Genomic DNA, 24,553 nt, shown 5'->3' on the forward strand with positions numbered 1-24,553 from the left:
TTACAAAGCACTGGCAAAAATCCAGCTCCTGGAGTTCCTTTTTCACATCAGGTGTAAGTTTCTGCTTGTACACCTGACAAATTGTGGGTAAAAGAATCACACTGGACTCCAATGCTTGAAATTCCTACACAGTTGAACTGTTGGCAGCAAATACGTTTTGGATGTCTTCTCCCTGGCCCATGAGGCAAATGGAGAACTGGTTAAAAGAAATCTGATGGGGCACTGGCAATGGAAAATGAAGTCCCTTGCCCCTCAGAATATCCCTGGGTGCTGTGCAGGTGTCGTAACATGACTGTCTATCATCTAGGCTTTAAGTAGAGACCTGGCAGACTCTATAGGTGCCTCAAAATGTATTCCTTGTCTGACTAATAGTGCAATCTTAAATGCAGGGGTTAGTCGTGTGCCCAAAGGCAGAAGACATTTACATTCCTCTCCATCCTATTGTGCTTCTTTTCTATGAGTCTCCATTCCAGCTCCTAGAACATTGCTTCAGCCTTTGCCAATGAATGGATCCCATGGTGCTGAGGTGAGCCTTTGTGTGTTCCTGCTGCTGGTTTTTCCAAAAGTGGAAGGTTCTTTTGTAAATGGTGATGTTGAGTTCAAAGCTTCACTGCTCTTGCCTTGAAATCTTGAGTGAGGTAGAATTTAAAGCTTGAGTAACAGCTGGAATTTGGTTCCCCCTCTACCAGTGTTGGGCATTCAGGTTGAGCCTACTGAAATGGGAGCTGAGGGCTTTCAGCATTTTGCACCTAACACCTTCCTGCCCAAGCTGGGAGAGCCAGCTTCGATGAGGTGAGCAAGGCAGCAGGAGTCACTTGGAAGCTGGACAGAGTTAGGGGATAAAGCAGAAGAGCACTTGGCTCTGCACTGTATAAAATGGGATCGCTTTCCCCGCAGCTATTTTGACATTTGTCAAGCAAATAAATTTCTTGCATCAAACAGTTGTGGGTTTAAAAATATCCTGGCCTGGAGTGGTCAAGAGTAAGGACTGTATCTCCTTGCATCTCCTCTGCGTGGCCTTTTTGGGCTCAGGGAAAGCAGAACGCCTCTAGAGTTGTGCCACCACAGACCCACTGAAGCCAGACCTTTCCAGCCCATGGAGCCACCCCAAACAACAGCAGCAGCTGACAGCCTGTCGTCTCATTTGTCTCGTTGTAGCTCACCCTTGCTCTGATGCCACGTGGGCTGCTGGTATGTTCATATAGGGCCTGTCAGCCTGCCGTGCGGAGTCTCTTTGCTTTCCTGTGCTCTGTCCATCTGCTGTCATTCTGTCACTTCTTCCTTTATATATAGGTTGTCAGCTCCTCGAGGTCAAGGCCGTCCTTAGGTGCTGGCATTTTTCAGTGGAGTCTAGGAAATGACAAGGCTTTTTTTTTATCAGTTATTTCTCTAGCAATAATGTCTCAAAGGCCAGTGACCTCAGACTTGACAATTAAAATAACTGGTCCTGGTCCACTTGATGTATCCACAAAGAAAAATTTCAGCTCCAATAAATGAAATCACAGAGTAAGGTCAAGTCAGTTTGTCTCAGTGCTTTTGACAAGCTCTGAACACCAGGAAGCAACTGTAATGCTGCCTGCTAGCTCCTGAGGCTGCATCTCAGGACAGGAACACTGGGGCATCGTTGCCAGCTCTATTCTGGAAAAGGTTATCATGCTGATGCTGCGGATGGGAGCGAGTGGTTATCACGAGGCATTTCCTCCACGGTAGCGTGCCCGGGGCACTGCCAGCCTGTCCATCAGCATAATTCGATCTCCTTTCCCCGTGCCTCAACGGAAACGATTCCCAGAGCACAGCTGCCTGCTTTGCTTGGCTTGCCTCAGTAAAACATAAAGCATTAGCGAGCACAGTTAGATTTATGCAGGAGCTCTGTGAGCCAGGCTTGCAGTTAAACAAGCAGGGCTGTTTGTTCATATGAAAATTGTGTGTTTGTCCCCCTGCTGCAATCTATTTTTCCATGTACCATTGTTTTTTCTTTCCAGCAGAGCCCCAGTGGTTGTTGCTTTGTATCCCTGGCTCACTGTAAGCATTCAGTACTTCTGGTGTGCTGCGGTAAACCCTTCCTGCAACCATTTTGAGAACAGCTCTTTGCTGTTCTTCTCAGAATCAGAGGCTCCAAGAAATGCAAGAACCTTCTTCCATTCTCCAAATCTACAGAGCTGGGTGGAAAACCAGTGCAACTGAGGGGACCCCAGCATGCATGGTGGCCTCCTGGCTTTTCCCTGGGACAATTTATCATGCGGTCGTGCAGTGTCATGATTTCTAGCTGGCTCACTCCCATAATTTGCTGAGACTTGCCGATGTTCTTGGTACGAGGCAAAAGCACATCAGGACCCAACCTGAGAAATTTATCAGCTTGTGGGTTCAGAAGGATGCAATGTAGTTATGTTCCAGTCTGTTCCTTGTAGAAATTCATCCTCAAGCCCAAAGGAGCACTGTGTGAGAGCACAGTTGAAGGCTGGAATGGAAGGAAGTGTTTTGGTTTGTTTTTTATAAATAAAATTTTAACAGTAGCAAAATCTCTCCCTTCCCCTGGAACATAAGGTTTCCTTGTTTGCTGTGCGTGCGATGACTCCTCCCGGAGAGGGACCCAGGAGGTAAATGCTTCAAGCAGGCATTATAGCAACAAAGCCTTGTGCAGGGTTTGAAGGGCAGTGTTTATTTCAGGCTAATGGCCCCCTCTGTCTTGCTCTTGCCTCAGCCTTGCAAGCAGCTTTTGGGGCACGAGGCTTCAGGTGGTTGGGGCTTTTGGGGTGTCTGGCATCGGCTTGTGCTTGGAGGGAGGGAGGGGTCGTCTTGCACCAATCCTCGTGCCGTGCAGGTCAGATGCAGCTTGCTGTCTGAGCGCACTCTGGAATTCAATCCCAGCTCTTCTTTTTAATTCGGAAGTCTTTTCAGCCTCTATAGCTACAAGGGCAAAAGAGAGCCAACAGAATGATACCGACACCTTTTCAGCAGTCAGCTGCGGTGTACTGAGTACAAACTGTAACAGTAGGGTTCTCCCAGGAAAAGGTGATTTCCAATAATAGTTGGCTTGGTTTTGTTTTATTTTTCTCATTGATTTCCCAGGATTGGACACTTGTATCGTTCATGGCCTGATTAAGGAAAGCATTATCTACTGCAGATGTGATTTTAGCAAGTGCTTATTTCCCCAAGACTGCGGGGGAATGCGAGAATTTTTCCTCATATCATTTTTTTAACCATCTTCTGCATAAAGAATTGCTGTGCACATTTTAGAGACTTTCCTTCTGGACCCTTTTTTCAGCCTGCGTTTGATGTTGAGATTTTGCCAAGCATGCCCAAGTACTATCAGATGGTAAATTACAGCTTATCTGTAAAAAGTTGTTCGTGAAAACACACAGAAACTCCAGAGGCTAAGAATGCAGACTTCTTTAGTCAGCAAGCTGGAGCTGCCTAGTCAAAATAAGCGACTGGTTTAGGTCACTTCTGGCAGTAACAGACCCAGTGCACCTGACATCTCTGCATGCAGCTCTACAGGAAGCAATTCAGCTACATTAGCATTTACATTCTGGGGTCTGACTCAGTGCTGTCGCTAATCCTGAAAGGATTGTTGGGGGATATGAAATTCCTCTGAGAAGCTGCTGCCGTCAGAAGTTAAAAATAAACTAACTTTTTTTTTTTTTTAATGTATTTTTAAAAAGTTAAGCTTTAAAGTGAAAAGAGAGTGCTTTAATGCACGATTTAGAGAAGTAGTTTTGCTTTCTCCCCTTGCGGTAATTACAGCTGAAGATAGGAAGAGCTTTAAATGATTCCAGAAGGGGTTTTGAGCTAGAATCTTGCCCAGCTTTAATGCAGTTTCGATGCTCTTAGCACTGCCCTTCAGAGGCAGGTAGAAATTTAACACTTAGAGAGGGAATTTCCCATGGGGGTAAGACTGGCAGGTTGAATACCTCACTCAGGCAATCCCACATCTGCCAGGGGCTAGCTCAGACTTCGTGCAGCCCACGACTTCTAGGTGAGATGTGCTTGCACATTGCCTGGCTGTAGGGTGAGCTTGAGTTTGCATAACTGGGAATCAAGCACTTCTTGTAAGCAAGGCACATGCAAACACTTGGCACTTTTCAGTGCCGTGTCCATCTCTCTTCTTACCCTCCTGCTGCATCTCTCCTTTCTGCATGGGCTTCTGGTGGGACCCAAGTAGACCTGAGTCAGCTTCCAACTTAAAATGGGTCATAGAGCCACCTTGTGCTCTGGTTTCCCTATCCAAAAAGGGTGATGACAATTCATTTTATATGCACGGTTTGCAGCTGACTGTTTCAAGGTTGCAGTCAGTGTCATTGTCATAGCTGCAAGGGACCGATATAGTGGAATCCCTTCAAATTAACCAGGTTTGAAGGCACATCATTCAGGATGGCCATGTGCTGCTTCAGAAAGCAGGCAATACCTTCTTTTGGTGGTATCAGGCCTTTCTCAACGGTTATGGCTCTCTGCAGTGTGACAGTGTGTCTCTGGGGAATGTCTGGACAAGCAGCCGCTCCGTGCTTTCCTGCTTCTTGCAAGGCTGGCTCCATGGGGTTGTGCCTGTGATGTTCCCAGCATGACAGAAAGAGAAGATTTAATAGCAATGAAAACACAGATTCGGGGGATTCTTCACACTGTAAAGAAAATTTTTCAGTATCTTCTGGATTCGCAGTGATTTGCAGGCTCATCTTTTCCATAGGTTTTGTCTTAGAAGAAAGGTGCTTAGGAAGAGCGGTGTGACAGTGTAATGAGCCCAAGCCCAACGTGTTCGTATCCAAACCAGCACAAAGCAGAGCCTGAGGCACACAGCTCTAACTCAGACCTTAGCATCACTAAGCACAGCTTGCAAGTATTCTGTTTCTTCGGTAAAATCTGAGAAGAGAAACAATTTTCTTAGATGTCTTCTCTCTTAACTTTTTAATTTCCTTTTCCAGGAGTTAGAAGGCAAGATGTGGGGAAAGCAGGGTATTTATGTGCACGAGACCCTGCACTTTGTGCTTCCAGGCACACTGCAGGGCTCAGAGAAAACAGATTGATTTGTCTGCATAAACACCTTAGGTGCTGTTAGGTTTCTCAAAGTGCTGTTGCTGATTTAAATACACATGGGATACACTTCCTAGTTTAGCAGCAACTGGGAAGGACTGGCTCCAGTGGCTTAGGGAATCTTTCCAGTCCCAGGGCCTCTACCTGCAATCCTCTTTTCTAATATGGTAACTGAAGCACAGGGATCCTCAAGCTCAGCTCCTCTCTCCCACTCACTTTCTCTAACACTGAACACCTGTGTCCTTTTTGAGGGCAGGACTCAGCCTGATCACTGGGAAGCAAGGTAGGTTTCATCATGTCCACATGGTGCCCATGCTCCCATTACAGTCACCGGACTTGTAGTCACGCCAGAAAAGGTAAAAGAAAATTGAGACCATTACAGCTGAAGGCTTAAATAGATAGATAGATAGATAGGTAAGTGAAGGTTGAGAAGTCATGCTGTTGATTTTTGGTGGGTTTGGGTGGTGGTGTGGTTTCTGCACTGTTTGGGGTGTGTGGGTGGTTTGTTTTTTGGTGTTTGCTGTTACAGAAGGATTGCCATTTCATCTTGCACGTGCTGAAGCCTCTTTCATCATGTTAGCTAGCTTCCTGGCATTGGCAAGCTGAAATTTCCCCTTCCGTGATTGTCACCATCACATGTGAAGGGTTGCCAGGACGTGTGAGCAAGAAGCTGCTGGTGGTGCTGCTCTTGTCATGGTGCTTTTGCTCTCTTTCTGCCCAGATAAGGGAGAAGCATGTCCCTGCCTTTCTCCTGGTCAGCTTAGTGGGGAGCATTTTTATGTACATCTTTGGCTGAGTCCCTTTTACGATGTATTTTGGTTACTGCCCAGCACATTTAAGTTGCAATCTCTTAATAATGGGTGGTTAATGCAGTAGAGCAGTATAAATAACAGAGCTGTGCTGCTGTGTCACTTACACAGGATCGGATTTCCTCTTTCCTTGTAAATTGTACTCTGCAGTCTGTGCTTTATGAAGCTCGCCTCCCTGCACGTGGCAAAAACTGCAGCGAACTGCCTCCTCTGCCTCGGTGCCCACCTACAAAAGGAGTTTCTGTGAGCTTTGAGGAGCTTTGCTGCTTGGAATCTGAGCTCTTCTTTAATTACCCAATTCTGGAGAAACCATGAAGAAAAGAGTGAATAAACTTGCTAATTCCAGCTTCAATTTTGCTTGTATGTTTCCCATGCATAAAAGGAAAATTGACCTTTAGCCTTGATTGAAGGTTAAGAGAGTTGACAAAAATCCTTTCTCCTAAATCCAGAGGGCCTAGCTCAGGTCTTTGGATCTCGAATCTCTAGGTTAGAGCAAGGAGAACAGGAAAAAAAATAGGAAAAATGCACCGAAAGAGACTGGGAAAAGAGTTGTGTCAGGCTCCTTAAGTTAAAATCTGCCCTGCCCTTTCCTGGCAATGGCCTCTAGAGCATTTAGAGAAATGTTTGCAAATGAAAAAATAGTCCAGACTTTTTTTTTTCAAGTAAAAAAAATTGCATCCTTTTTTTTTTTTTTTTTTTCCCCACTTGTCACAGGTGTTTTCTCCCCAAGCATCTGCTGTCCGCTCTCATTTGGATGCTCCAGCATTTAAATTAAAATATTTCCCTAATTTTTATTTGAAAGAATTAGAAAATACTGATCCCTTAACAATTGTAAAGGATTAATCACTTAGATTCTGTAGTGCCTGGGAGTAGCTGAATCTTTTTGACCAAAGAAGAGTTTGGGGGCAAAAAGTAGTCATGGTACAGACCGATTTGTGAAATGCATTTAGGCACAAGGAAGCTGCTCCTGACACCCAGCAGCCTTTCTGGGCTGATTATCTGGCTGAAGGTTTTGTGGCAGCAAATAATTCGGAGTATTCATGCTGCTGGTGGAGGAAAACCATCTTCCCAGGCAGAAGCATGACTTCCCCCTGCTGGCATTTTGCGTAAGAGCAGGATTTACCCTGAGGGAGAGGAGGAGATGGCGCTCTGCAGCTTGGTAGGCAGAGCTGGGATGGCACAGCGCCCAGCTCAGTGTTCCCAAACCCTCTGCTGCTTCTCCCCAGCCCTTCCTGAGGGCTGTGAGGAGGGCACAGGCTGTGCAGCATGAGCGTGCACTGCGTGGTTTTAATTGGAACAGGACATGCTCGTTTGCAGGAACGTTGGTGAAGAAATAAATGGGGATCGATTCATTTTTTTAATACTGAAAGCTAGTTCTTGATGCTTGTCACTCCAGCATTCACCATGGGAAAGTGGGACACGGGAACTTCATCGAAGCAAAACTGCAAATGTAAAGCTCAGGATGTAGAAAAACTTAAAAGAATTTGAGGTGAAATGAAAAGTCTGGGTTTATTTCCAGGGATACAGCAACTGTAGAAGTTCAGGATGTGAAAACAGGGTAAGTGGAAAGAGACTGGGTGGTGATAGCTGTTACGTCTGCAGCAAAAGGGAGCCAAAACATCCCCAAGCACTGTCTCCTCAGGTCTCCAGGATGGAAATGACTGTGCTGTTCTGCTGCTGAATTCAGTGCTGGTCGATGCCTCTCAAGTCTTTTAATGGGAAAGGTATTCTGAAGATAACTGCTCTGTTAACAACTATGGTTTGAACTGCGTACTGAAATGAAATCGTTCAGGCAGTACGTTTGGGGTAAAATATCTAAGGACTTTTGCTCTTTCAGAAAAATGCCAAGGAATGTGAAGCGGTGCACAGCAGGAGTCCAAAAATGAGGCAGCTGAGCAGTTTGTGTGCCCCAGACATCTTACACTCATCTCCCATGAAAAAGGCTGGAAGTTAGACCATTCATTTTATTGTACATACAGTTAATGGAAAAAAAGGCATAGAATATCCAATTAATTTGCTGAAATTGTGCCATCTTTCTAAGATGAAAGAGTTCCTGTCCTGTAGGGTTCCAGGGCATTAGGGCAGGATTTCACTGGAAAACAAGAGCTTTTCCAGCAAACCCAAGGTGTGCGAGATCAAATCTTACGTGCTGTTACTGTTGTGATTGAAAGCCATCCAAAATAGGAATTTGTTACAGGATTACCTCCCCTCCCCCCCCCCCCCCCCCCCCCAAAAAAAAAAAAAAAATCTATATATATAAAAAAAAAAAATCTGGCATAGAGTTTCAGTGCAGAGCCTTGATGTAGAAAAGATTGCACAGCTGGCAAGTGCGTAGAGCAGTTGAGCTGCATGAATCACCTCTCACCAAAAAGAAAAAGTCTGACAAGTATTTGTCAGCGTAGAGCTGAGCAAATAATCTCTTTGATTCTTTGAATTGGTGATTTAAACCTCCTCAGTGATGTGCTCATTTTGAATTTCTTAGATTAATTGTCTATGTTTCACTGAGGAAATTTAATACTGCATTCACAATCTGATGGGGATGTTTGGGAAGGTTTGCAGAAGCCTTTTCCAATATTAAATCTTCCAAGAAGTAGCTGCAATTTAAGGAAACTTGAGAAGAATCTATGAATCATATGCTCCTGCTCAAAGCTGGACTGCTGTGGTGTTTGGCTGGCTACAGGATATCAGAGTCTTGAGAGGTTTTTGTTCCTTTAACCAAGGATTTATATAGGAAATTCTTGTTGTAAAGGCCCCAGCCCAAAGTTAGCCTATCTAGATAGGTAAATTCAGCCTCCTTGTATTTCCACCCGTGCGTGGTTGCCAATGAAATGTACAAGTCATTATTTCATTTAATTTTCTCGCCTTTTTTCTTTTTCCACTTAATCCCTCTGGTACTGCAGCCTTTGGAAAAAATAAGCCACGTTTCTGGTCCTGGCTGCTAAGGGTTCCTGAGATGGCTTTTTACCACCTTCTGGACAAGGGGTTGGGAGGTTTTGTCATACACACACATCTGTGCTAGACGTACTAACGCTGTGTCTTTGTCCTGATGTCCCCAGCTTCAGGTGGAGGCTGGGGCCAAGCCGCCCCTAGGAATGTGGAACGGCAGGTCACAATGCTGGTGCTGGCAGTGTCTTTGTGACACCCAGGTGCCCGGCTCCGGGGGAACGTTGGGAGTCACAGCACCAATGCCTTCAGGCGGAGCTAGAAGGTAGGTGTGCGTGGCGGTATGTCTCCCTTCAGGTCTCTGCAGCCCCACCACTTTAGCAATGCCCCTCTTGACAGTCATGCTGTCGTTCACCTGACCCTCAAAATCACACAGCTCATTTGAAAATTAAGGCCTGGAAAAAAATAAATTGTAACCGCTGGGTTCAGCCAATTCACCTTCTTTCATTTGGGGGTGGGTTTCCATTTGGGGGTGGGTTTCTTGTAAATGTGCTAGAACTACGACCTGTCCCCAGAGCAGCCAGCATCTACCTCTGTAAGATGTTAGAAGTCGTAATTCACAAACTCAACCATTAGCTATTCTCTTAAGTGTTGCTTTTATAGGTGGCTTTGGAAATGGTCAGAGCTGTACCTTTGCAGTGCTGTCCCCTAGTTTTCATTCACAGAAAGCACAGACATTATCTTTGACCTTGATCTCTGTGCATACGGTACAGAGGATAAGGGACACCGAACCTGGTGACTCCTTGCAGTTCTTCCAGCAGTCTCAGTTTTCTCTTACTTCCTTTTTAGGAGAGAAAATCGCTATTACAGTTCTAACTACAGATTTCTACTTCTCTGCTCTGCAAGCTGGATGCCACAAATTGTTTTCTCTGCTAGAAGTCCCCACACCACGCAAATTGTGGGTAAGGCCATTTTTATGGGTTTTTATTTTTAACAGCCTGCAGTGTGTGAAATTAATTTCAAGTGGAGAGTGTAAGGTTCCAGGAGGGCTTGGTGCTGTTTGAGCATTAAACACACGTCTCTTTGAGGACTAGGACAGCCATGCAATCCCTCTTGTTTATGAGCGCTCCGTAGTGATAGTTCTGTGCTGTGATCCTAAATCTCTGCAATGTTGTAAGCAACCTGGCCAGATACAGATTTCGGTGTCATGCACGTGATATTTCTCTTTTGTGGGAAAGCTGGACAAGGGAGAGACTTGCAGGGGTGTAACTTTTGGCAGGAAGGATGTGTCTCCACCATAAAACTGCCCCTTGGATTCACGCTGCCAACCTGGAGGCGTCTTTCCATGTAGAGTTGTCCAGCTGGCATGATCAAGGTCAGCCAAGTGAAATACTCTGCAGAACAGAATTGTATCAAAGCACAGACCAAGAGCTAGTGCGTGGTTAGGAAGTAGCGCTACCACTGGGACAGTTTGTGATCCTAAAAATAGCTTTTTGAGGGTTTCTTGAAGTTTCCTCTGAATCAGCTGCCCCTGGCAACATGACAAAACAAGATCAGGCAGAGGTTCGGCACGAGCTGACTGCGGTGTGCCTGCTGCAGCAAAACAGCATGCAGGCCTTGCACACAGCAGTCTCCGTAATTCAGCAAATCTCTGAGGAACAGATGGCATTTCGGAGTGCTATGATTTGGGGGGCATCCTTCTGTTGTCTAACACTCCTGTTAGATGATCTTCCAACCCTTTGAATTAAAACTTAAAATGAAGATAAGAGTGAGTCTTAGACAATCAATATTTAAACAGCACTGACAGAAGCAGCTTTGAGATGGTGGCTAGCACTTAATTAATCTTTTAACTGCATTGAGTCTGAAATAAGACTTGGAAGGTCCTGGGATACACAAATGTTACTATATTAATTACTTACTTTCCTGCTCTTCCACGTATCTCTGCCTGCTTAATAGCTGGCAGTAAAATAGTTGCTGTTGCTAGGAAGTAATTTCTGTGAAAGGAATATTACTCTGCAGAAACAGCAGTTGTTGCCTTCCTAGCTGCAAGACCTCGTGCTGGTGTTTTGCTTTTGTATTTCCTGAAAGTTGCTCTTTGCACACTGTGACCTCACTAGCCAAGTGCTTAGGCAATTCTCAGTACCTTTGTGGTGGTTTTCAGCCTGAGGTAGGTTCTGTGATGAGATAAAGTGCATGTGTTGTTTAGTTAATTGGCTGAAGCTGTTTAATACATCAAGAGGGCCCACAGGAAGCCGGGTGAAGCAGGGAATATGGTGGAAATAGTTTGTCTGTGTGTGGTTTCTCTCCTGTGTGCAGAACACATGTACATCCGAAGATCTGTCTGCGGGGTCTGGCACAGGTTTTATGATCTGTCAGCGTGCATGCATGTGCGTGCATGTGTGAACGCTGAGGGAGTTCTCTTGTACTCTGGTAGACGTCCTGTGTTGAAAATGCTTCTTTGCTTGTTAGGGGGAAAAAAAAAAGGAGGGGTAAGATAGCAAGAGAATATTTATGGCAAACAGCTTTCTTAGTCCATCAGTTCTCCTGGTGTTTCTGTTTGGTTTTGCTTCCTATACCAGCGAGCTCCTTGGGAACGCACAGCATGTTTGGAGGTTAGACGCTTTTCATTTGCTTCTGGAATCTGAGCAGAAATACCAGACAAGAATTTACAAGTCTTCTGCATGTACTGGTGTGATGGCAGAAACAGGTCTGTGCTGACAAAGCAGGTTCATGGCATCGTGCTCTGCCCTCCACTCCTGCCCTGTTTCCAGCTGCCTCACACCTTTCTGCACGCCTGCGTCTGCAGCCCAGCAGAAATCTCTGTTTGCCCCCCAGTTTGTGTAGCTGGGAGCTGATTAGCTGGGGATCTGCTCTGGGAAAGGAGCTTATCTGGGTATTTTTGCTGGGATGAGTACCAGCACTGTTCTCGTTTGTGCAGTCGTTGGTCAGTGTTCAGCTGTAGCCCTCACTGACTTGGAGGGAGATGGAAAAGCTTGTGTGGGGAAAAATACAAATTAGAGAGATAAAGCCCTGACTGTTGACTGTTTTCTTTTGTTGTAATAACCCAAAGTCTTATCTGACTCTAGGCACTGAGGTGTCTCTTTGAATAACCTTGTATATACAAATATGTCAAGTTTTTTCCATAACAATATCCAATTAGTAATATCAGGCCTGAAGGGGAGCTCTTCAAATGGGCACATATGATTTAACCTTCCCAACAGATTCTGGGTTCATCAGAGCAGCTGCTTGCTTGTGTGGCTTGATGGAGAAAGGCAGAAAGAACACAGTTCTGTCCAGCTGAGGAAAGCAGAAATTACTTCTGCCAAATACAGGAGTATACTCGATCCATGTCCCTGCTGGATTGCATTTCCTGTTAGGCTTCTCTTTTAAAGGCAGCTCTCGTGTGTTTTGTTAAAAGCTGGGATTGAATGCTGTGATCTAGCCAGTCACAAAGCAGTCTTACATGTTGCTGGGGCTGTGAGGGAAAAATCTAGAAGCTTTTGCGTGCCTTATTTTCTATTAGTTCAGAACACATCTCAGCTTTGGCCCAGAAGCTGCTGGCCTGGTGTTGCAGCTGGGGGATGCAGCTCAGGTGTGGGCTCTGAGCAGTGAGTCCTCCAGCTGTGGGTTGGGAGCTCTCCACGGCTCACCTGGGGCTGGGGGCAGATGCGGACAGTTTCTCCCCCCAGCAGCTCTGCACTTCCCCAGCTTTAACTAATCTCTTGATTAATCTGCACCTAAGGGCTTAAAATAGAGCTTGGCTCACCAGGGTTTGGCTCAGGTGGAAGATGAGCTGCCCCTCGTGGTTAGGAGCCTGGGCTTTCTGCAATGTCACCACCAAGGTGGGCTTGCAGCGTTTTGTCTTCCAGGGGCTGTCAGGGGTGCATTTATAGTATTTTGCACATGCTCAGGCGTGCAGTGCTCACCTTTCCTTTTTCTCCTTTAAGAGTTATAGTGAAGCAATATTAGAATTGCTATTTTTAAGACTTCAGTAAAGCAAATAATAAAAACATGACCTTTCCCCATACAGCGAGCTGCGTCTCCTGTTATGTTAGCTCATTTTTGCATGACATTAATGTGTATTTTTAGTCTGGCTTTGTAGCCTTGATTCTTGAAGAATGAAACAAAGACCTGCAAAGAAAAAGAAACGACAGAAATGGTTAGTGTGTCGTACCTAAAAAGTGATGTCTGCAAATCTTGGGGAGGACAGGGGGCTTCTGGCCAGATTCTGAAGGAAAACTTTGGCATTCTAGCAGCCCTGAAACATCAGGGAGGTAGGGGATGGCACTGAAAATGAGCGAAGAAACCAAGTTTGAAGCTTTTTAAGTAAAAAGTGCTGTTAATAAAATAGCTGCTTTTAGAACAGGAAGAAGCATCCTAGCTGAATTACCCAGATAGTTTAATTGACGTTGAAGAGGAAATGAAAGGCTGTGTTTATAAACACTGTCTGGTTGTAGAAAATAAAAGCAGAAGCATTTGTCACTTGTCGAAGTGTGACAGATCAGTGGTGCCCACGCAGCCGATGTCCCTGCTGCAGCTCTGGAAGCGTAACGTTGTTTGGAAACCTGGTGCTGTTACAGGCAGTTGCAAAACTTGTCTCTGGTTTAACGAAATCGAGTTGCTGCTGTTGGACGCTGGCGCATTTTGTAGCAGTGTTAAAGAGATGCTGGCAAAAGAGTAGGCATCCCCAGCACCCAGCTCCATCAGAAGTGTGAATGCATCTCTGTCTGCCCACGTTATTGCAAGGTGTGAGGTCTGTGCTCTGTTTATTTTAAATTCAGGTGGGTGACCCTTTCCCTTTAAGGTGTTGATTCACTAGTGAAGGTTACAGTTTTCATTGTTCTTATAAGGGAACGGATATTAAGGGTTTGTTCCTGTTCAGCTCTGTTCTCTAAACTTAGCTTATGTGTCTAATCCGTCGTTGTCTTAGCTGCAGGTCGAGGTGGTTGTCTGAAGGAATTCCCATCGCCAGTGGCCTGTGTCTTTCTGCAGTCCACAGAGTGGTCATACAATGCTCTCTGAGCTGGGATTAAAACCATGACCTGGAGGTCAGCTGCTTCATCTAATTGCCATAGCATCTGCTCCTGTTTACTCTTGGTTACCTTAAAAAAGTTCACTTGGCTTCGCATGCTGTTCCTGTAGCCTGCCCTCCAGCCAGAAATCATTTTGCTCCTTCAGGCATGTGAGATGCTGCAAATGAATGTCACAGAGAAATGTGGATGCTTGCAGCTGTTGTTGCACATTGTCACCTCTGCTGAGGTGATCTTGCACGTTGATTACTCCCAGCTCGTTATCCTGCCTTCGTGTCCCCAGGCAAATTTCTTGCAGACCATGTCTTAGCTGTATGGGGCACCCATGTGGCAAGCGCGTTGCAGGCTGTTCAGGTGCTGCCAGTCTTGCACACGCCTGGCTTCCTTTGCCCTGCTGAGAAAGGCAAGCTTGGGGCAAGCAGGGAAGGTGAGGAAGGGGTGTTGGACAGAGTGGGAAGAGCTTTGTGACAAACTGTGCTCCACATTTGTCTCTCTCGTGCACAGGAGCACAGGGAAGGCTTTTTTGGATGTATGTTCTGCAATCTGCCAAAATGGCACTAGTTATGTGGTGGCTGAAACCTGTCTGAATGCCCTGCAAGGTGGAACTGCTGTTACAGCAGCACAGGAGTCAGTCTCTTGCAATAATTACTGCAACATCCTTCCCCTTCTGTTTCCTCCTTGCTTCCTGAGCACTGCTGCTTTGATTTTTTTTTTCCTGTGTTACCTTTTAATCCGTAGCTGTATCTTTTTTTAAAAAAATATTTTTCTCTTCTCTCCTTCCCGTTTCCACAAATATTTCCGTTCATCAGCAGGCTATTTGGTTGTCTGAAGGGAGTGCCCTGATGGCATTTTTGTTCTGCAGTCGAACAGAACAGCCTGGAGCCTGGATTGTCACGCTCTTGGCCGAGCCCATAGTTCTCTGAAACGCAGCATCACTGCTGAGACAAGGATAGATGTGCCTCAGGGCTCCCTGCTTCTCACCCACCTGCGATCCATACATCTGGCATGCGTGGTTTGGGAGCGCCGCAGTGGCTGCCAGTTGGACATCAGGGGCTCTCTGCCTGCTGTGTCCCTGGAGAACTCGATGTTCTCTCCCCACTTCAGGCAGGTATTGAGCCAACTGCAACTTAACTCCTTGTTCTCAGTGCTGAAAGGCTCAGCAGAGAGAGTGGCATAGCTGCTGGCTTAGGTAGGTGCTAGACCTTTGCAAAAACCTGCCTGTGAGAAGCAGGATCCCGTGGTGGCTCCTGCTGTGTTGCTGTTCCAGGCAGAGGATTGCTAAACACATTTTGCTGTTCCTAGACAGCTAGGACCAGTTCCTGCAAACACTCATTATCATGTAGTGATGAGTTTTTGGGGCTCTAAGAGGTCTCTTGGAAACTTAACAAGTGTTTACAGGACCAGTCCCAGCATTTCCAAGTTTTTCCAGTATTCAGTCTCTTATACTGTAAGCAGTTTTGATGAAGAGATTGTGCCTCAGCCTGTGCATTGGGGATTGAAGCTGCCAGCCTAGCGTGCAGCAGAAATTCAAATGATTTGCTGCCACGGATAAGCAATCTATTCATTAGGTTGTGTCTCACCTTTCTGTTGGGTTCTATTTCACACTGTCACCCTGAACATAATTGAGAGAAGATTTAGACTGCTAGGGAGCATTGAGGTATTCACACAATTCTGAAAATATCAGGCAGGGGGGATGAGTACTGTGTCTCAATTTTGTAGTGCTTAATGGTTCTGGAGAGTTAACATAAAAAGGAGATTTTGGATGTAACACAAATCTAACACAAAACCTAAAAGGAGATTGTACAGAGAGAGAAGGGAAATAAGCATTTAGATTTCATTTTCTGTTCACTGTAACAAAAATGTTAGACATCACCATACTGTAATGTTGGCTGAACAAGAGCCAGCAGTGTGCCCAGGTGGCCAAGAAGGCCAACAGCATCCTGGCTTGTATCAGAAGCAGTGTGGCCTGCAGGTCTAGGGAAGTGATCGTCCCCCTGTACTCGGCTCTGGTGAGGCCGCACCTCGAGTACTGTGTTCAGTTTTGGGCCCCTCACTACAAGAAGGACATCGAGGTGCTCAAAAGAGTCCAGAGAAGGGCGACGAAGCTGGTGAGGGGCCTGGAGAACACGTCCTACGAGGAGCGGCTGAGGGAGCTGGGCTTGTTCAGCCTGGAGAAAAGGAGGCTCAGGGGCGACCTTATTGCTCTACAGGTACCCTACAGGATGCTGTAGTGAGGTGGGGGTTGTTCTGTTCTCCCACGTGCCTGGTGACAGGATGAGGGGGAACGGGCTAAAGTTGCGCCAGGGGAGGTTTAGGTTGGATGTTAGGAAGAACTTCTTTACTGAGAGGGTTGTTAGGCACTGGAATGAGCTGCCCAGGGAAGTGGTGGAGTCACCATCCCTGGAGGTCTTTAAAAGACGTTTAGATGTAGAGCTTAGGGATATGGTTTAGTGAAAGACTGGTTAGTGTTAGGTCAGAGGTTGGACTCAATGATCTTGAGGTCTCTTCCAACCTAGACAATTCTGTGATTCTGTTCCTGTGTTGGTCTTTGACTGTTGAAGCAAAGCTTGGGTTGCATCAGCAGAGTATAATGTGCTATTCTTCTGCAAAAGAGATGTTCAATACCTGTTTTTTCTCTTCCAGTTGAGCTGACTTAAAAGAAAACAAAGCAATGGCATCTCCAGATGACAAGAACACCACAGACAGGTAGGAATTCATTTTGTGTAATCCTGGCTACCTGGGTGCTGAGACTAATTTTGAGATGGTTTAAAAAAAGTAAAAACCTCAGTGCAAGAATCATTATGACTGGGTGGGATGGAAGTGGTTTCAAACTAATGCTATCTTTTACCAAAGAATTGATGCCTTTTGTAACCTGCATCTATTGTGAAATGAACTGTGTGGGACTCTGAGACCTGAGAAGTGATTTTATGGGGGTCATTTTTTCTGCAATTCCCATTACTTTCTCACGAGGCTCTCTACGACTGCCAGTAGATCACAGGTCAGTGTTCTTTTCCCCTGTTTTGTGTGCTTGTCCTGAGGCATGAAAGGACAGCGATCGCTGCAAAGCCACATAAGGGGGGGAGGCATGGGTGGGCAAAGACCTGAACCTAGCTATTGGGAAGACACTCAAACAATATTACTGCCCTTCCTCTGCTGTCACCCTCCAATGTGGATCTTCATCTATACACATTCAGTTGGTGATATAGCTGTGAAAAGTTAGCCATTAAAAAATCTATTTCTGGATGGTTTCCGTTGGGAATATAATGGATTTTTGCCTGATCAAAATGCAAACCAAAACTGTGGGCATTCACTTGCTCGGTGTCCTACATACCTTTCTGCCTCATCTAGGGATTAGATATCACTGCAAAATGAATCTGACAGCTGTAGTGAATCCGAAGGGTACAGTGTGTTCTGTACATAGATGTTATCTTGATTCAATTGGAATATAAATCAGGATATTTAACACTCGTTCACAGTGTGGTTTCTGACAGCTCCGGTGCCAAAGCCAACAAGGACTATAAACTTCTCTCTGTTGATTTGAGCTGTTTGTGAAAGTCCTTGCTGGCGATGGAACGTTCAAAGACACGAGGAGTGATAAGTGAGTGGTGCCAAGGAAGATGATGGAAATTCCTCCTGATGGCTGCCAAAAGCTAGTAGGGTGCCGCCTCCAGTGCAGTCTCATTCGTAGGAGAAGGTGGTTTCTTTTTTTAAAAATGTTTCCTTTAATTTAAATACTGAAGCACAAAGGGTTGGTTTCCTCTCTTTTCTCACGAATGTTTGATTTTCAACATCTGTAGAGCATTTTTTTTCCATAACTGCCTGCATTTATCTTAGTCTATTGTTCAAGTCAAAATAACTTCTTGGTTATATTGCTCCCCTCTCATTTTTTCATGAAAGTACTGATTTGCCTGCCTTTGCCCTGCTGCTTCTGTAGCCTTGCTGTAGTCGTGCAGTATGGGTTAGACCTGGTGAAATCCAAGTGCTTTTCATTGCCTGGCAGGGATGTGTTGCTGGCAGCCAGCTCAACTTCTGAGAAGTGCCAGGTTAAAGAAGGGGTGATAAAGCAAGCCTCTGGAGAAGCGCTCTGCTCCATCAGGGTCAACAAAGAGCTTTGCTACCTCAGCCTTCTCCAGGCTCTTGCCATTGCTCACAGCAGGCAGCTTGATTCACCTTGCTAAACTGGTTTTTGTGCATGCTTGCATGTACTGGTTTCTGAGTTTTACTTGCTTTCCAACTGTACTTTGGAGGCAGGAGCGTGGGGACCAGACTAATCTGTCTCCTTTCTTCCAAACACGTGGAGCCTGTGAAACACTGCTTTATGGTGCTGTAGCCTGTGCTTTACAGTAGCAATCCACTTATTTGTTGCGCAGCTACTTCCTCGGCTGGTGGTGAAGGAAGACAGGAGAATATCAAGCCCTTGACAGGTTTGTGTAGGGTTTGGGATTGCCAAAACGTTAGCTGCTCTTTAAGGATGAACCTGTCTGCTGGCACGCAGCCTTGGGTTTTCTGCAGAGTTGAGGAGGAGGAGCGGAGAAGGAGGGTGCTGACAGCTAAGAATACTCCTGGAGCTGAGTGGTTAGAAATCGCCTGCAAGTCTGGGGCAGCTGAGCCTTGCAGGAGTGCCATCTTTGCCTTCTGACACGGTGCAGAAGCCCCCTTTGCAAATGAAAAGGCCACCCTCTGCTTCAGGTATCTGGAATCACAATATGCATTTGACCCTTTTCACCCCCCCATGAGGACTCATCAGTGGCAATAAATGGTGGTGGTGAGATGTATTTCTAGTCAACAGAGCTGGGAGGGCCCATGTTAATTAAAAGACAGCAGTGACTCTTGAAGACTGAAAGTAAGGGTGTGTGTCTGTTTAAAAAAAACAGATGTGGTACAGTGTAATGAGATGTTTTGAAAAGGTTGGTAGGGCAGGAAGCTGACCTATTTCTGGGTGTAAACAAGCCTATGGTTTATTTTACAGCAAATGTGATACTTGAGGAAAGCTTACAGGCCATGTAGTGTCTAATGATTTTAATACAGTATGGTATCTACTCCTGTATTCACTCTGTGCTTGCTGAACTGTTTTGCAATAGTGTAAGCTTCTGGGATTTGTCACACAAACATAATGGATTATCACACATTTATTAGTCTAATGTGTTATTGCATTTTTTTTCCTGAGTAAGGGATGCTGTATTGCCATTTGGACAGTCTCTGATCCGTATTTGTTGGATTCTTGCACCAGAAATTAGGTACCAATTGCTGTCATTAACATTTTTGCTTCTTTTGTTCTTTCCCCACCACCACTTTTTTTTTAACACTTCTTGAAAACAAAGATATGTAAAGATTTCTTTAATAAAATCTAGAAGAATCCCCATACATACCCACCTTGCCCCCTGAAAGATGTTATAGCAGAAAAGGCCCTGCAGCAACTAAACTTCATAGCAGCTTAAAAAAAAGAATAATGTAAAATTGTCTTCCTGAAGTTTTGTGAAGATGTGGAAAGCTTCTAGGTGCTTCAGGAGGAACAGGTTTAATGGATTAACAAAGCTGAAGATAAAATGCCACGTGATGTCTTTCAAAATCTATGGATGTGTGAACTGAGCAGTATGGAACTGATACTCAGGTATGGCAGGTGTTGTTACTGGCGGGTTGAGAGAGAATGCTCTTCCTGCAGTAGGAGCACTGATTTTTAATCCTGTTGACGATGCTGTAGGTACTGTCTTGGGCCCTTCTCAGCCTCTGCACTTTAGCTGAAAATGTCGCTTTATGTTCAAAACATCTGAGCCTCTTTTTTTCCCTGTACATGTCAGCTTCCTTTGGGTCAGCACCCGTGGATCCTGCTAGGTAAATGGCTGGAGGAGGCGGTGCTTCATGTATAAAATGCACGTAATGTACCCGCATCCTGTGTTTTACCCTTGGTGCCTGAGGTCAGCAGTCTGGCATTTTCAGGAATTCAAAATTAGGAAATGATGGCATCTAGGTTGCCTGTGCAGCTTCGTTTGCTGTTCAGTGGGATTTGCATTTCTGTGCGATGTTTAATCACCAGCTTCATCTCTGGAGAAATCCATTCTCATTCAATCTGTAGGTAGATAAGAGTGGATCTTCTAGTATTGAAATGCTGCTAAATAGCTTAAATACTTGTTGAATTGTGATCACCTGTAGGAAGCTTTTCCTGTGATGTTTTTAAGAAGTATTGCTCTTAACCTCAGAAGTGCATTCCTGAGCGTGTGATGAGATGGAGTATGAAAAGCTTATTTTATTGTTTTGTTCTGCTTGCATTTCACCTCACGGAGACTGTTTCCTTGGCTCAGAATGTGTTTTTCAGAGACAAGGACTTGAAAAGGGGAAACTTGTAACCCTGGTGGGTGAATAAAAAAACAGGTGGGGAAAAGCTGCAGCCTGCTAATCTTGAAAACAGATGTAAGGGAGGGCTCTACAGCTGACAGGATGTACTCGGACAGAAAGCTTTCTTCGGGGAACCACTGATTTGTTGGACTTGAAATGTTCCACAGGAACTTATCGGTTTTCATCAAGTCTTCCAACCGGAATGGCACAATCTTGTTTTTAGGGCAGCTGGTGAGCCAGAAGCCAGAGGCTGGGAATGCAGGGCCTCTCGCACGTCCCCTGGGTTGTGAGTTTGAAACTTAAAAAATAGCATCATAATGGCATTCGCTTCACATGAAACTCTTGTGGTGTGGGATTTGTGAGGCTTTGTTCTGGGTGGGCTGTTCCGTGCTCTGCCCCCCTCTCCTTCCTTTAACATGGAAAGTGGATGCCAGCACAGCTCAGGAATTATTGTTCGTCGCTGTTGGTAGAAAGCAAGTCCCTGTCCTGCCTGGCTTCTTTGGAAAACCCCAGGAAGCACAAGTAGGATTGTTGAGATGTTTTAGAAAATCTGAAAGGACTAAGATGTGCTTGAGCAGTTTGCTATCTTCTTTGTTAATTTACAGCATTGAGAAAGAACATGTTCAGTTCTGTTTTCTTTTAAAATCCCTTTTATTTCTTCACCAAGCTTGAAATGTTGTTTTCACACGTCACTTCCAGTATTCTTTCCCCTTTCTTTCCCCAGAGATATCTTCCTCGGAAGGGAGTACAAACCACTCTGCAAGTCAGAAGTAGCAAGTTAACTGTGAGCAGCACTAGGGGAAGCACAGTGCGAGCGTCCTACATCTCGCAGTCCTTTCCTGCTTCAGTTCCTGGTTGTGTTATTCCTCTGGTCCAGTAGTCAGCAGGACCCTGGTGTTCTCCAGCTGTGCTGTGCAATTTTTGCACTGAGGCTTCAAATTATTTGAGTATTGATGTTACTTGGAAGCTCTGCCCAGGGGTTATGCATTGCATGACATTGTGGTGACTTTTTTCATCTTTTTAAAGGCTGTTATTTGTACGCTTTTTATTTGAATTCACTGTCAAGCCAAATTCAGCATGGTGCCAATTTGGGGACAGGAGGACACCATTAGGATTGCTTTGTCCTGAGGACTGGCAGTGGGATCTGTATGGTTCGTGGCCATGTCTTAAAAGACTCATTCATATTGTTGCCTAGGCATCAGTGATACTGTCATTTCTTAAATTTGAAGCGCTCACCTTTGCAAAAAATAATAGCATCCTTTTCATCACAGTGTAAATTCAATTAAAAAATAAAGCCAGCTGCTAGGCTGGCATTCCTGCACCATGGTGTTATACAGTCATCCTTTTGCTTGACCTGCAGGTCTGCAGCCTCTTCAGAGCTCAGCAAAGGGCTTTGCTTTGTGCTTTGAAGAAACTGGTGGTAGGCATCCTCACCTGGCAGCCTGAAGGGTGGTAGGCATCTGTTATCCTGGCTCAGCGGCTCTCATGGACGTTCATGAGATGCAAGGAGGGCAGAAATGTTGGATAGTGATGTATGGAGGGCTCTCTCCTGCCATGTTCTCTCGGAGAGCCTCTGTGCTACCTGTGCCAGTGCCTCACCACGGCACAGCCATGCTGGAAGGCCATCACCCTGTTAAACATCAATGCCTTTGCACAAGGTAGGAATCAACAAGTGCTTCTCAAGCAAAAGGACAGAAAACTGCTAGAAACTTTCAGTGCAAACAAAGCATATTGTTTGTGATGATTCTTTCCTGGAAAAAAAGCTTAGCTGTTCTGGCAAGAGTATATATGTATTTTTGTCATCTATTGTTATGCCCAAAAGGGCTGAAATGGATTGTATTTAATCTTCAGGGAGATAACCTTTATGGAAATCTTTAGCCTGTACTATCTGGATTAAGAGAAGCTCTATGAACAGCCAAACAGGGCCTTAAAACAGACAGCAGCTCTGTCTGTAATTTGACAAATGACATTTCTTAAAATTTCTTAAGCGGTCTGTCTGTGCAGTGCGGACAGGCAAAAGCTTTGTTTGGTATTGAAGACAAAGAGGAAGCCTGTAAGTATCTAATTCTCAAAATTGTCTTCAACACAGAGCAGGTTCCAGCCTGGTTAAGTGTAGGCAAGGGGCTTGAGATATCCTTTACTGCTGCTGTGAGTCTCTTCATACAGGACTGGAGCATCCAGGCGTGTCTTCAGAAAATTTGTACTTGGTCTCACAGGAAGGAAAATGACCCTTTCATTTAATGGTCTTCTTTGACAAATTGCTTAGAAGCTGTGTCGCCTGGCTTGCATTAAACATCTGGAAATGTAGTCTGGACTGTGGGCCCAGGTCCAAATTCATTTCTAGTCAAGCAGATCTGACATTTGGTCCAAGTCTTGATGTTTCCCTAAGCACTTGAGGAGCCTGGAGTACTCAGCATTCCCTTCTTGTGGGTGAGCAGCTGAAGTGTAGGGCTTGGAGAGAGGAATGCTGACCACCACCATCTCCATCACGGGCTTTCTGCAGGGTCGAATCAAAGTAATGGGATTGCCTCTTTGTGCACACTCAGAGATGAAACTTTGAGATAGATTTCAGCTCGTTTCCTTTCTCTGCGTAGTACCCCTTCTTGCAAAAAAAAAAAAAAAAAAAAAAAGGTTCTGTTGTTGCTTGCATGAGGATGGTTCAATTAAATTTTAAGTACTTGACTTGAAAAAATGTAGATACTTTTTAAAAAGTAAATGCATCTCTTCCCCTTTTCCCTGTTTCCTAATCTCTTCAGCAGAAATTGCAGCAAACAGTTATATGTACAACTCTCTAGGGCAATCTTTCTGGGGTGAAAGCCCCTCTAAAACGTTGTCTGGGTGTGCAGTCCTGGTGCCAGTAACAGTATGGTTAACTATCGGTGCTTTGGGTTATGCTTACATCCTTAGAACTTTCCAGCAGCAGTGAACCATATCCTTTTCTCTGAAGAGAAATGCCCTTCTTGGCATTATTATTTTCGTAGGGGAAAAATGAAGTTCCTTGGAGTGACAGATGAGGATGTGGGATTATTTACGTATATATACTTTCTTAAGTCATAATTTTAAATGGTGTGATCAAGCCCTACGAAGAAAAGAAGACAAATTTTGAGAACTGCAGTTTGTTGGTTTTTTTTTGTACTTTTTGGTCATGTCCATCGCGCTGAACCCAGGTTTTGCCACTTAAGGGAGGTGAGTGTCCTGGTAGAGAAGATGAAGATGGACAGAGGGGTTGGAGAGCCTCCATCCTCGGTGCCACTTGACCTAAACCGGTCGTGTTTTGGGGACAGGCGCTGAACACCCGGTATCTCCACACGGTGCCACAGCTGGCATGCTGAGGCGGGGCCCCCCCCCGCCCCGCCTCCAGTCGCTCCGCCCGCCCCCCGCGCCTCCATTAGCGGCCGGGCCGGGCCGTACCACAGCGCCCCTCCCGCGGGGGGGGGCCGGGGGGGCATCGGCTCGCCCTTAGGGGCGGCGGCCGGGCCGCGGCGCCCCCCGCTCGCTGCCCGCCGCGGGGCCGGGCGGAGCCGGGCGGCGACAACGGGGGGGGCCCCGCAGCCTCCCCCGGGGGACATCGAGCGGCAGCGGGGGCTCCCGGTGGATCCTCCCCGCCGCCGGGCGGTGCGAGGAGCCGGGGGAGGGCCCGGCCGTGGGGCGGGGGGGGGGAGCCGGGGCCAGCCCCGGCAGCGGGGCGCTGAGGAGCAGCTGCCGGGCGGCCGCCAAATGGCCGAGGGGCCCCGCGCCGGCCGGCGGCTGAGGCGGCGCCGCATGGGGGCCCGGCGCTGAGCTCCGCCATGGCTGCGCACTCCAGGTACGGGCTGTGAGGGGTTTGGGGGGTGTGAGGGGGCTGTGAGGGGTTTTTGGGGTGTGGGGGGATCCTTCGGGAGCCCGGCTGCCTGCCCGGTGCGCAGGAAGGAAAATGGAGGCAGGGTTGTGCTTAACAAAGGGACCGAGCTTTGATTTTCCGGCTTTTTGGTTTGTTTTTTTTTGGCCTCCCCCTTGATTCGCACGATTTACCGGCCTGTGTTATCAGTGTGTCGCTTTACAAGGCCCCACATGCCAAGAGAGGGTCCGGTGTAAACCCCAGCGCTGCTGCCTGGCCTTGAGGCTTGGCTGGGCCCCAAGGCTTGGGGCTGGCCGGCTGCCTCAGGTCTCACAGCCGTCCCTTGGGTGCCAGCCCCCAGCCCCATCTGTAACCCACCAGGGCACAGTGTGACCCTCCGGGGCCAGGCAGCGCTCCCAGAGCACAGTTCTGACGCCGTGAAGCTGCGTCAGAGCGTTTTGGTGCGGTGAGTAAGAAGGCAACCCCTGTGTGCGTCGTTCAAGTTTAAAGCTGATCGCTTTAAAACACATTTAAAAGGGAGTAGGAGTGAAAATGAGCAGCAGGAATGAATCTCTTGCAGGAGAGAGGCTGCGTTTAGCAGTAAGCTCAGTGCCTGTGATACTCCTCTTTTGGGGGCACAAGTTGGCTGTGGTATC

The 24,553-nt window shown here is 46.2% G+C and overlaps 1 protein-coding gene and 1 long non-coding RNA gene across 6 annotated transcripts in view; one reads left to right on the forward strand and one right to left on the reverse strand.

Moving 5' to 3' along the window:
• Window positions 1-2,538: 2,538 nt before the first annotated feature.
• LOC140002340 (uncharacterized) lies at window positions 2,539-6,106 on the reverse strand. Its single transcript, XR_011808713.1, has 3 exons — window positions 5,942-6,106; window positions 4,406-4,542; window positions 2,539-2,907 (listed from the first exon to the last, which is right to left on the reverse strand). It is a non-coding gene; the product is annotated as an uncharacterized lncRNA (long non-coding RNA).
• A 3,487-nt stretch (window positions 6,107-9,593) lies between these two features.
• AFF1 (ALF transcription elongation factor 1) overlaps window positions 9,594-24,553 on the forward strand; it is an 80,084-nt gene continuing 65,124 nt past the window's right edge. For 2 of the 5 annotated variants that reach the window (XM_038178715.2, XM_038178719.2), the window contains exons 1-2: window positions 9,596-9,679; window positions 16,391-16,453. In XM_038178715.2, coding sequence (XP_038034643.2) covers window positions 16,419-16,453 — 35 coding nt within the window. In that variant the 5' untranslated portion in view covers window positions 9,596-9,679; window positions 16,391-16,418. Of the gene's footprint in view, window positions 9,680-16,390; window positions 16,454-23,578; window positions 23,886-24,553 lie in introns of those variants that run through there. The other 3 variants (XM_038178717.2, XM_038178718.2, XM_072037538.1) reach the window with 3 other exon arrangements.

The sequence above is a fragment of the Anas platyrhynchos genome, chromosome 4, assembly GCF_047663525.1.
Source record: "Anas platyrhynchos isolate ZD024472 breed Pekin duck chromosome 4, IASCAAS_PekinDuck_T2T, whole genome shotgun sequence".
NCBI lineage: Eukaryota > Metazoa > Chordata > Aves > Anseriformes > Anatidae > Anas > Anas platyrhynchos.